Source organism: Pagrus pagrus (genome assembly GCF_965226575.1).
Source record: "Pagrus pagrus genome assembly, chromosome: 1".
In the NCBI taxonomy this organism is placed as follows: domain Eukaryota; kingdom Metazoa; phylum Chordata; class Actinopteri; order Spariformes; family Sparidae; genus Pagrus; species Pagrus pagrus.
In genome coordinates, this window is record NC_140185.1 from 36,547,125 (window position 1) to 36,559,449 (window position 12,325).

At 42.7% G+C, this 12,325-nt stretch overlaps 1 protein-coding gene across 11 annotated transcripts in view; it reads left to right on the forward strand.

Moving 5' to 3' along the window:
• ppfia1 (PTPRF interacting protein alpha 1) overlaps window positions 1–12,325 on the forward strand; it is a 42,678-nt gene that overhangs the window by 24,920 nt on the left and 5,433 nt on the right. For 4 of the 11 annotated variants that reach the window (XM_084356327.1, XM_084356328.1, XM_084356324.1 and 1 more), the window contains exons 10-24: window positions 589–672; window positions 797–928; window positions 1,247–1,309; window positions 1,415–1,494; window positions 1,582–1,732; window positions 2,518–2,741; window positions 3,116–3,347; window positions 5,385–5,414; window positions 6,549–6,673; window positions 7,529–7,701; window positions 7,817–7,910; window positions 8,349–8,360; window positions 10,402–10,483; window positions 10,588–10,788; window positions 11,073–11,135. In XM_084356327.1, coding sequence (XP_084212453.1) covers window positions 589–672; window positions 797–928; window positions 1,247–1,309; window positions 1,415–1,494; window positions 1,582–1,732; window positions 2,518–2,741; window positions 3,116–3,347; window positions 5,385–5,414; window positions 6,549–6,673; window positions 7,529–7,701; window positions 7,817–7,910; window positions 8,349–8,360; window positions 10,402–10,483; window positions 10,588–10,788; window positions 11,073–11,135 — 1,746 coding nt within the window. The remainder of the gene's footprint in view (window positions 1–588; window positions 673–796; window positions 929–1,246; window positions 1,310–1,414; window positions 1,495–1,581; window positions 1,733–2,517; window positions 2,742–3,115; window positions 3,348–5,384; window positions 5,415–6,548; window positions 6,674–7,528; window positions 7,702–7,816; window positions 7,911–8,348; window positions 8,361–10,401; window positions 10,484–10,587; window positions 10,789–11,072; window positions 11,136–12,325) is intronic. The other 7 variants (XM_084356330.1, XM_084356329.1, XM_084356333.1 and 4 more) reach the window with 4 other exon arrangements.

The window sequence follows — 12,325 nt, forward strand, 5'->3', positions numbered from 1 at the left end:
TTGGTGTCTAACAAACAGGAAGTGCCAGCTGATCTGCTCAAAGGGGACCCTGCCTGTTAGAGCTACTGAAAACTAGAACAGGCGGTGCCACAGAAAAATGTTTACCAGTCTACTGACTCTTGATTAAGAGCCAATACACTGATAAAATATGTTAGTGAACACTGGTTTATCATCTGTTCATTCATGAGACAGAAATCATTATTCACATGAACACGTCTGTACTTCTCAGTAGAACCGTGATGATTCTGTGGTAGATTTGCATTAAGGGAAGTTTTCTCTGCTGTATTTGTTGTGGTCTTTCTGTGGGTCGTGCTGCTGGTGCATGATTTTATTACCTCTAGCTGTAAGTTGCTAGAGATGCTTGCTTATCTGGCTTTTCATGTTGATGACTCCATCCTTCTGAAGGACTTAAGCTTTGCACACACAACCTCAAACAGGGCCAAGTTTAGGCCTTTCTCAGCGAGGTCCTTCTCCAGAATGGATTACAAACAACTCTAGGGGAGATCAAGGCCTAGCACTGGTGCTGAGACACTTGGACATCTTGGTACAGAGAAGATAAAGGTTTTAATTATTGTCTCCCACTTTTAGGCAGAAGAACGTCATGGAAATGTGGAGGAGAGACTGAGGCAGATGGAGGCCCAGCTGGAGGAGAAGAATCAGGAACTGCTCAGGGTGAGAAAGATGGGGAAGTGGAAATGTGCTGTCACTACACCAGACCTCCGCCTCATGCTTTCACTGCTACAGAGACAATCTCATCATGTGCACATTTTGAAATGTTGTTTGTCTGTTTATAAAGGCACGACAGCGAGAGAAGATGAACGAGGAGCACAATAAGCGACTGTCTGAGACGGTGGACAAGCTCCTTTCAGAGTCCAACGAGAGACTTCAGCTTCACCTCAAAGAGAGGATGTCTGCTCTGGAGGATAAGGTGAATAATACAGAAATGTGATCAAAAGTCAGTGAGATTAACAAAGAGACAAACAAGCTGAGGACAGTAATTCTGTACCAAAATAGACATTTGTTGTTCCTCCACTGTGTGTGTCCCATGACTAGTTTATAATGCCAAAAAAAAATCTCATGGCTGTAACAAGCTTCTTTTCAAAACACAGAATTATCAGATATCTTATCAGTGGTTAAAAAAAATTCAATATGGTGCATCCCTAATGATGGCATGTCATGGTGCATGGTAAATAGCTTGGTCACTGTTTATTTGCCAGCGTGTCAACTTCTTCCTGTCTCTCCTCAGAACGCCCTGATCAGAGAACTGGATCACACCAAGAAGTTAATCGAGGAGTCTCACCACGAGAAGGTGAGGGATCGTTTTAAACTGAATCTCCCCCTAAGTCTGTGTTTTTTTGGGGGAATGTTGGCTCCTTATAATAATTATTATGTCTGTGAATGTCCTCTCCTATAGGAGCAACTCCTGATCCAGATTGAGACCATGAGAGCAGAGAACGAGCAGGGGCGGAGCAGAAGCAACTCCTTACTACACGGGTAAGCCATTTAACTTTTAAGAGTTCACAGATTCAACCTTGGACCTCAGAGTCTTTCTGATTCTTTTTTTTTTTATGTTTTCCCCAGACGGTCTCAGCTGGGCAGCACTCCAGATTTCAGGTATCCAGTGTCGGCTTCCTCAATGATGGACAGCAACTCAGACCATTATGGTAGCGCTCTTGTGCTCAGACGGCCTCAAAAAGGACGGATGGCAGCGCTCCGGGACGAACCATCCAAGGTGAGCTCCCAGCTCCTCTGCTGGTGGCTTATTTATTGTTTACATGCAACACTTATCTAAAAATTGGGATAATCTACATGTCCACTGTAGTATCAACCCCAGTGATTTAGGCTGACACTCCAATGTAGAAAGTAAGGATGACCAGTTACTTCATTTATTATTAAAATCACAATATCTGAATCGCAGAAGCTTCATTTTTCGAATTAAAAGTGTAAAAGGTGTCTCAACATACTGTTATAAATGAAGCATTGTGGTGCTGCAGAGATGATCCCACTAAAATCGTGACAATTGATAACCACAATTGCAGTCTGTCAAAACATTTGATATTTTTTTCAGCCCAGATAGAGTTTGTGAAGCATAAACAATGACTCATGTTTTCCAATCAAATATGAAAATAAAAACTTTCTAGAAAGGTGTTTTTTTGGGGGGTGGTGTCTTCTTCGTAATGTGCTATTTGTATTGTGTGCATTTTTCCTTCCTTTACCTGTTTCAGTCTAATGTTTGAGTTCTCCCTGATGATTTTCTTCTTCATTTCTTTCTGTTTGCTTCCGCTTTGGACATCAGCGACATGTAAGTCAGTGTGTTGGAGATAAGTGTCAGTGTGGTGTGTTAATGTTCAATGCTCAAGTATCAAGCTAACTTCCTGCCTGTTTGTTGCCTCTCATTCTGTGTCTCTTTTTGTGTTTTTATTCTTTTCTTTGATATCCTTTTTCTGCTTTCTGTATCTGCCTTCCCTGTCTGAATACCCTTCCTCCATTTCCTGTCCATTCCCTGTTTTAATCCAGGTGCAGACTTTGAATGAGCAGGAGTGGGAGCGCATGCAGCAGGCCAACGTTCTGGCGAATGTTGCCCAGGCGTTTGAGAGTGACATGGATGCTTCAGACTTGGAGGAGGACCGGGAGACGATTTTCAGCTCAGTGGACCTGCTGTCCCCTGGTGGCCAGGCTGACGCACAGACCCTCGCCTTAATGCTGCAGGAGCAGCTGGACGCTATCAACAATGAAATTAGGTACCAGCAGCTACATGGCAGACCAAAACCTTATCTCTTTAAGGCCACAACTATCGATTACTTTTATTGTCCAGTAATCTGTTGTTGGCATCAGTTAGTAGTTTGGCCTATAAAATGCCAAAAAATTGTGAAAAGTGTTGATTAGTGTCCAGATGACATCCTCAAATGTCTTGTTTTGTCCACAACTTGAAGATATAGGAGGGAAGAAACAAAAAAAACACATTTAAAAAGCTGGAATCCGAGAATTTAGACTAATATGAGACTACTAATCATTTAATCGGTTAGTCGTTGTAGCTCTAATACTTTTCATTAAAAATGTCAGGGACTGTTGTGTGTTAAATTAACCTCACCATCTCCTTCCTTTATCGTTGCAGGATGATCCAGGAGGAGAAGGAGAGCACAGCCATCCGGGCAGAGGAGATCGAGTGCCGGGTGGGCAGCGGCGATAGCCTGGGAGGACGCTTCCGCTCCATGAGCTCCATCCCTCCGTCACTGTGTGCGGGCTCCTCGTTGGGAGGCTCGCCCCCGGGCTCCGGCCACTCCACCCCCAGACGCATCCCCCGCAGCCCCAACAGAGAACTGGACCGAATGGGGGTCATGACCTTGGTAACGCTTAGTTTACTTTCAGATCATACAAGTGCACTGAAAGGCACATTGCACTTCCTTTTGCTAATGCCCGCTAGTTTTGTTTTCCATCATTAAGTAACTCTAATAAGTAAGGATTATAGTTTCCTATGTAATTTGTCTTTTGTTTTGTAATTTTCTTGTAGTTCAGATCTAAGACTGTACTGTCTGTTCTTCCTCTGTGTTTTAACTTGCTCTTTTGTCTTTCCATGTTGATTTTGTGTATTGAAGCTCCACTCTCCAGTGTGATTAGTGCACTAATGTTTTGTATGTGTGCATGAGAGAATGTAACCATGTGTATGTGTAACTGCCCCCCACCCGTAGCATTATTGCTATGACCCCTACATCATCCAGAGCTCCCTCTCCCAGCAGACTGTAACTTACCTGCCCTATGGTGCAGCTGGCTTCAGTCCTCCCCCTCAGGCCTATAGCTATGCACCATACTTACAGGTACCTGTAGATCTCTGGACGACTCCTTCCTTTTCTTTGCAGATGGGTGCAGTCTGCCACTTTCTCTCCGTTCTGTTCGTTTTTGCATCTCCAAACATCACTTTGCTTGACAGTAATTGTGATTATGGCTTTGTTGTGAAGAAACGGCTTCTTTATGAAACTAACAGCCGTAATGTAACTGAATTAAAGTTGCTGTAAGTGTAGTCGTGGTTTTAGCTTTAACTTCCTGTCCGTCGTGCGTTTCTCTTCGCCTGGTCTGTTTGGTAGTTCAAGTCGTCTCATGTTGAGGAATAGTCATTTGTTTTCCTGTTAACACCGGCGCTGGTGCTACCCATCCGTCTGGTCTTTCACCAGTTTGTGATCTTGCGATTTTAAGAATTCACTTTTAAGCAGTTTACATGTGTTCAGTCCTGCAAGAATTCTGGAAGACAAAGGTCACCAATCACTAAGCACTTCCAGTAACGTCATATTTATTGAAGTAAAGAATAAAAAATGAAATCCTCATGCAATGGCTGGATTGCAGAGCAGAGACAGAGGGATTTAGACAGATCATGAGGTTTATTGAAGTAGGACTGTAAAACATTACAGACATGAAAGGAGTGCTGCTTGTAGTTTGGCAGATAGTGTCTGAGAAAAGACTGTCAGCCTTAACATAGTTCTGTTTTCAATCTTGCCTTGATAAACTATCACATCTGTGTGCAAAGCATCTGTGAAACTTGTCAAAATATCCTCTAATTCAGACACTCGAAGAAAAGGAACATTTTGGGCGATTAAATTAATTTGCTGCTCACCCCCTCAATTTCCTCTTCCTGTTTCCCTTTTATAGCTCACTAATCTCTTCCCTGCCCGGGCCTCCGTGTGTCAGTTGAGGAAAGGAAATGAGTGATTAGGTATTTTCCTCCTGGGGGCAAGAGAAACTCCTGTAGAAATGTGGCACGCTGGTGGTTTATTTGCTCTGCTAATGCCAGGCCGGTGAGGAATGCAGCAGGGAAAAAAATCCTCCCCCCCCCCTTTAGATGCACAGTGGAAAATATGACGAACAGCTCTGCTCCATAAATTCAGGTGTCAGACTGCCCATGGCCAAATACAACCCAGTAAACGTTGAAGCTAATGAGCGCATAGTGTCGTCACCTGTGATTTCAGCACTCCCATGTTAATCAGAAGTAACCTGTTCGCTGCTTGGTGTCTAATTCAGTTAACTCTTCAAATAGATTTCATCAAGGCTTTGATTCGACTGAAGTCTGCACTTCTCCCTCTGATTTCTTTATCTGTTTCCTCGAGCTAGGCTGCACCCATCCTGCCATCCTGACCCAACCTTCATTGTGGTTGTTTTGCGGTGATTCTCCCGTTTCCCAAGAACTGCACGTCTTACTGCGCAATTAAACCGACAGTTTCTCTTTGTCTTCACTGTTTGTGTGTGTGTTTCTGTGTACCAGTATACATGGGTAAATGTATATCTCGTTCTGATTTCCCGCTCGTGTGTGTTTGTGCATGGCTTGGTTCCACCGCTGCTCTGTTGTTCGTCTCATTAACGGCTTTTCTCCTCTCTCCTTTTTTGCCATGCTTCAGCCTAGTGACCTGCGCAAGCACCGCAGGAAGGTAAACTAGAGACCTGCTTTCCTGGGCTCTGTCATCTACCTGTATATTACCCTCATATTATCCCCCCCAAGTGAAATCCACAATGTATACACTCTTTTACTGAACATACAAAGTTTCTGCCGTCAGATCTTCAGAGATTCTTGTTGTCTTTGAGGGGCTTTGCTTTCCCACCAACACATTGTCGTACAGAAGGAACTGTTATGTTATTCTAGAGCTAAAATGATTAATAGAGTGACTGCTCAGGTCAATGAAAGACATCGGTCTGCAACAATTTTGATGGCTATAAAAAAATAAGCAACTCATTTGCTAGGTTAACCACTAAAATGTAAAGATTTGCAGCTTTTTAGTCTTACATCTTAGTAAATTGAAAATCTCTGGGTTTTGAACTGCTGGGCAGACAAAACAAACATGCGTAATCTGACAGTTCATAGATCAAACTATTATCAGTGAATCCATATCATATTTAGCAGATTTATAGATATTGAAAATAAAAATTGTATGACAGGAAATCATATAAATGAGGAAGTGACTAAAGGTGTAAGATGATTGACACTTCAAAACACTGAGGTTGTTTCACCCAACAAGTTAAAGCAGTACGACCAGTTATAACTCAACGTTTTGGCACCGGGTCAGCGTTTTGATCCTTTAATTGGTTTTCAGGAACTTTACAAATTGTCGTCTGTTGCATCCGTTCCAAAACAAGAAGAGAAGTCAAAATCGACTCTGTACCAAACAAACAAGAACATAATGCCAATGATTAAGGTCTAGAGTGTTATTGCTTAGACATATAACCTGGCTTAGAGGTCTTTTCCTGGTCAGTCCTGATTCTTTGCACCTTGTAACTAATACTTTTGCTTTGCTACGATGTTTGTTTCTTTGCTTGCAGAAATTCTGAGAATTAATTCTTCTAGTTTTGGAGAACAGTGTTTCTGTGTCTTTTTGTCAATAGCAAAGCAACAGTACAGCTGCACTTGTTAGACAGTTCATTATTAACTGTGCACTATATCCTATTGATATGATATCATGATAAAGATAAATCATGATGAAGGGTTTTGTCTTTACCTCATGGTCTGCACAGAGCAATATCAGGAACGATCCACCTCATTAACATGTAACCCTCCCGCTGTTCTGCAGTCTGCTCAGGATGACAAGGCCACAATCCGATGTGAAACATCACCCCCCACCACTCCACGCTCCATGCGCCTGAACAGGGAGGCAGGGCATGCTGCAAGCCATGAGGACATCAGAGACATTCGAGGGTAAGACCTGCAACACCTGTAAATTTTCCTTTATCGTCGTCTTTCTCCTTTTCTACCACTGATGCATGGATCTAATAAGAGAACAATCTGGATCCAGCATCAGAGGCAGAGCCCTGTTAGTTCCTATTAAAGCTACTTGGTACATGAAGCCAAAATAGTAGAGTTTGCTCGCTAGAGACTTCAGCAGACTTTCCAAATGTTATTGGACCACATGGATCAAAGTCTAATCATTTTGTGACACTCAATTTTTTATTTATTTATTTTTTTTTTCAGTTGCTTCTATTTTAATATAAGCTTATAGGAAAAAACCTTTTTGAGCCCAGTTCACTGCGGGACGTAAATACATGGTTTGGCCACTATTACCGCTTTTTGACCAAGCCAGTTCAGGTTCTGGTTCAGAGCCAGTGCCTACTCTGGAACCAGTTCTTTGCATTTCCACAGCCAAAGGACTGGTTCTCAGCCAGGAAAACTGGTTCCAGAGTGGCACCAACAATTTGCTGGTTTGAAACAACGAATCTCTTAAGTCAGGAGGCGTGGGGGTTTATCGTGACCGAGGTCCAACTTCAACCGCTTATAGCGCCATTTTTAAAAACCAATGCTAGTGTAGCGTGTTCTGACTCGTCCATGGGAGAAAAAACTAAAGATTTTTTTTTTTTTGAACAACTTTTTTATTGTTTTTAAATGTAAACAAGTACAGCAGTCAGACAGTACAGGTACATTGCAATCACAAATATAGAAAAAGAAAAGTAAGGGATGAAGAAAGAAAGAAAGAAAAGAAAAGAAATCTGGCGCTCTTCCTGGGGGCCTTCATTCATATTTTTATTCTCTCCATCTTATCACCCTTTGGATCGATAGTCTGGCAGGCCTGCAGGACGGCCAGGGCAGTAACCCCAGCAGCAGTAACAGCAGCCAGGACTCCCTCAACAAAGCAGCTAAGAAGAAGAGCATCAAGTCTTCCATCGGACGTCTCTTTGGGAAGAAGGAGAAGGGCCGACCCAGCATTCCCGGCAAGGACTCCCCCAGCCAAGGTCAGGTTTTATTACACTGCAGCACATGTTTATGTAAATGTAAAGCACGCTGCCAGTATTGCTGTGTTCCTGGCCCTGTCAGACCGCTGAACAAGGTGTTTGTACATGTTCCTAGCTGGCACTCCTGAGGCAGAGAGCTCACCTAAAGATGGTTTAGGAATGGGCACCCTGGGCGGCCCCGCAGAGAAGAACAGGAAGCTGCAGAAGAAGTAAGTGTCCTCCAACATCTTCCCACCTCCTGCTGTTTCCACTTTTTATGTAGACTGAGAAAAAAAGTTTAAAGATGATGAGATATCACGCTACTACACCGGATGTCTGATGTGTTAATAAATTAAAAGTCCTTGGCACTCCTGCTGCAGTCCAGGGCTGGCTCACACGCTCACCCCCCGCCATCTGACCCACGCTCCCTCCAGTCAGCTCATCTTCCTTCCATTCCCCACCCAGTTGTTTCCATCGCAGTCACCTCCCACATCTCTTTTATGTTTTCTTTCCTTCATTCTCATTTAATTGCAGACGTATTACAAACACCATAAATGTTGCTTTGCTTCCATGTAGCTCTAAAATTAGCATTAGATCATTCTTTCTCTTTATTGTTTTTGCCAACCTCCCTTTTCTTTTTTATCATCCCCTTCTCATTCCATGTGTAGTCCAAAGACCGGGTAAGTTGGTTCACGTTGCTTTTGCTTTGCCTTATCTTCTTCCCACACTTGGCTTCATGTTGACCTCACCAATAACTCTGAGGACCCTGAACAACTGTCCCTCCGAATGTCTGATGGCTTTTCCGTGCTGCTCTTTACCCTGCTTTCCACAGAGCTTAACTAACAGGAATGTGTGTGTGCTGATATTTAGTGAGTGGCACATTTTCCTCTCGCAGTTTTCCTATTGGAGCATGACGTTATGCACCACAGCTACACGAAAGATAGTTAATGGAAGAATTTAACCTAATGGTGACATTTTGTGAGTTTTTTTGTCCAAGTAGGGAAAAAAATCACATAATATACTTCAGCACAGTCACTGTGTTGCTGTAAATATCAGAATTTTAATTAAAGTAACTTTCTTAATGAAGCTTTAGAACATATTTGAAGCCTTTTAAAGTGGCAGATTTGACAAACAGAGGATGAGCTTGTTCTCTATCAGTGATCTGTGGCACACAGCCCCATCTAGTGGACAAATACCACTGCTGTCTTCATGTTATAACATCAGTTAGGACCCAGTAATTGGATCAACTTTGAGAGAACTTAAATCAGACACTATCTTCCAAAGTCTCCAGAAACCTGCAGCGATTTTCTGCCAAATGTTCCTTCATTACAAACTGAGAATGTGCATGAGATGGACGTACAGAGTTTCGAAGGTTTTCCTGCTTTAAATACTTCCCTCTATGCATGTTATGACCCCTACAGTTGTAGAGGAATGCATCCATACTAAATTTATTTCCTCAGTGGACTCTCAAAGCACTGGTTCTGGGAGAAAACTCTACTGACTAATAGTCAGGTCTTCATTCCTGAAGCCCTGGCGGCTGTAACTCCTCAGAGGCTTAACTAAAGAGCCATCTGGTCAAACCTGGACAGTCGAGGCTTGAAAAATACTGAGGATGTTTTTACTCTTCTGGTCTTTAAAGGCCAGTGTTTCATGTGAAGGTTTTCCAGATGAGCATGTCTCTGTTTGAGTCTTCCTGGTTTTCAGTTTCTTTGTTTTCTCTCAAACTCCTGCTCTCTGTTTGGAGTGTGCATGTTGGTTGATGTCTTTGGGTTTGTGTACGTGTGTGTTCCAACGGTGAATTGGATGGATTGCATATTGGGAGTTACGACGGGCTCTGTGGGTTTGAGCTTGCTAGATGTGGGGCTATTAGGGGTGTCACGATTCTCCAAAACCACGATTCGATTTGACGTTCTACTTAACCCTTTTTTTTTCCAGCACTGATGGCTATGCCAAAGTTATACTTTTGTATCTGGATTTATAAAGATCAACAGATCATTGGTTTTATGCCCCAACGACTGTCATATACATGTTCAAACGAAAGACAGAAATTCTCTTTGTTTCACGGAGTTCAGTTTCTTAGATCTGTGCAGAGTTGACCCTCTTTCAAACCAAATCAAGAATGAATCTTTGCTGTAAACAGCAACAGCATGACTTTAACCCTGATCTGCAAAAAGACGCCAGGATAGACACGTTTAGATAATATTAACCCAAAATACAGATTCCAGAGTTCAACAGAAAAAAAACAGCCTTCAGTGATTGAACAATAAACAACAAAAGATAGAAATTCAGTTTGTTCAGTATCTCAAATCTGTCCCACGTAAACCCTCTTCCCAAACAAATCAACAAAGGATCTCTGATAAAGAAAATAAACCCAACATCTTCGACGCTGTCAGGGTTTTCTCTGGTACCGGTCAGTTGATCGTCTTCATGCACACAGGATACGTGTCTGGAAGTGCAGCTGTAAGCTAACGCTAAGCTAGCTGTGTTGTCTTTGAAGTTTTATGTTCTTTCTACCCTTCAGACGCTCTCAAGTAGGCGAAGGTGGAGAGAAAAAGATTATTGGAAAAATTTGATTTTGAAGATCAAAATTAAAAGCTCATTTTGAATGAATTTCAATTTAGAATCGAAATCGTGAACCCCTAGTGGCTGTGCAAGTGTGTGTGTGTTTTGGCCAGTGAACTTTTATTGCATATGTGCTTTAATATATATTTTGTGTGTCAGGCATGAATTACTGGAGGAGGCTCGCATGCAGGGCCTGCCATTTGCCCAGTGGGACGGACCGACTGTTGTGGTTTGGCTGGAGGTATGGCACACACACAGATGATCTGAAAACCATTTACACCAGTAACTTGTCTGTAAGCATTTATCCAGGTTCACTAATGTCTCTGACCTGCCCCCTCTCGTCAGCTGTGGGTGGGCATGCCAGCCTGGTACGTGGCTGCCTGCCGTGCCAACGTGAAGAGTGGAGCCATCATGTCAGCGCTGTCAGACACTGAGATCCAGAGGGAGATCGGTATCAGCAACCCGTTACATCGCCTGAAGCTTCGCCTGGCCATCCAGGAGATCATGTCTCTGACCAGCCCATCTGCCCCGCCGACCTCGAGAACGGTAACTGTGCAGGAGCTGTTTGAGACACACTCCCTCTTAGCTCTCTGTCTACACATTCCTGTCATCTGATTGGGCATGACACTTTATTGCATTAACATTTTAACTACTTTAACCTGCACTAATGACAGGATCGAACTCGTTTTGATTTTGGCTGAATTCTTCTAACAATAAATAAACAAACTTTTTCTTGACCTTCTCTCCATCCTGCTCTCTTTCTGTCCTTCATCGCTCTTCCCTCTTCACACACTTCTCTCACTTGTGATTGGGGGGTGTCACATGATCAGACCACAGGAAACGTTTGGGTCACACATGAAGAAATGGAAACTTTGGCAGCCACACCTCCCACGGTTAGTCTACCCTGATTGGCTGGACGCTGGTGGCTTCTCGCTTCTGTGGTGACTGTAGAGGCTCGTTCCAAGTTGCCTTCACAGCCACTAAACCTCATTCATTGCATGCTTATTATTTGACACGTCAGTGTGGTTTATCAGTCCATAATTAATCTGGCTGCATGGACTGTCAGCAGGCAACTTGGAACAAGATCTTATTCTGTCGTGTAGTTTGTATTTTACTTTCCTTCTTGTCGGCTTTAGTAGTTTTGTCGTCTCCTCCTTAAGACCTTATAAAGCGGTGTGTGTTTCTGCTTTTATATTAGTTAGTTTTTAGTGTTTGTGTGTGTTTTTGTGTTGGTCATTTATAGTTGCTTAGAGAAAACACCTGCTGCTAAGTTTATTGCGGTTTCTATGTTTTTAAATTTGAATAAGATAAGTTATAAGTTTGAGCCAGAACAAGGTGTCTAAATACCAGAAGGACACTGAAAATATGCATGAAGGACTCCCTCCAGCTGTCACCTTTCACCCTTATTCATTTATTTAACTTAATTTATTTTTTAATAAACTGTTTCTGTAACACTGCAATTTATTAGGGTTGGGTGATATAATTGTATATAAAACGAGACAAAAAGAATTTGTCAGATACCATTTATACCGAGGTCTTTATATCTGTTGTATTATACCACTGTGTGCAAACAAGTGCCTCATTCCACTGCATGGTGCGGTTTTCCATTGACAAAAGTTGCGGACAGTACCTGGTTCTTGGTCCAAGCAAGCTAAACCGATACTAAATGATGGAGTGAAACTGCAGACCGCTGACTGGTGGGAGATAATCGTCACCAGGATGACACAGACTTCCTCACTTAACTCCACATAACGTCTGACCGAAATTTCTATGTAGCGCCACGCCAGCGATGGATGTGGCCAGATGTTTTCAGGCTGTCCATCCGTCCGTCCGTCCCATTCTTGTGATTGCAGTATCTCAAGAATGTGTTGTGGTAATTTCTTACCACAATGAACATTGCTGGCAATATGACATTTTATATCCATGAGGTCAAAGGTCATCTTCACTGTTACATCATTATGTAAAACAATGCTCAGGCCATTATTCAATACCAAAGCTCAGGAACAGAGACCTGACTGGTAATTCCAGTTTTATTCACGTGACGTCCACTAAACCACACTGTGGCTCAGACGTTTCTCTGTTC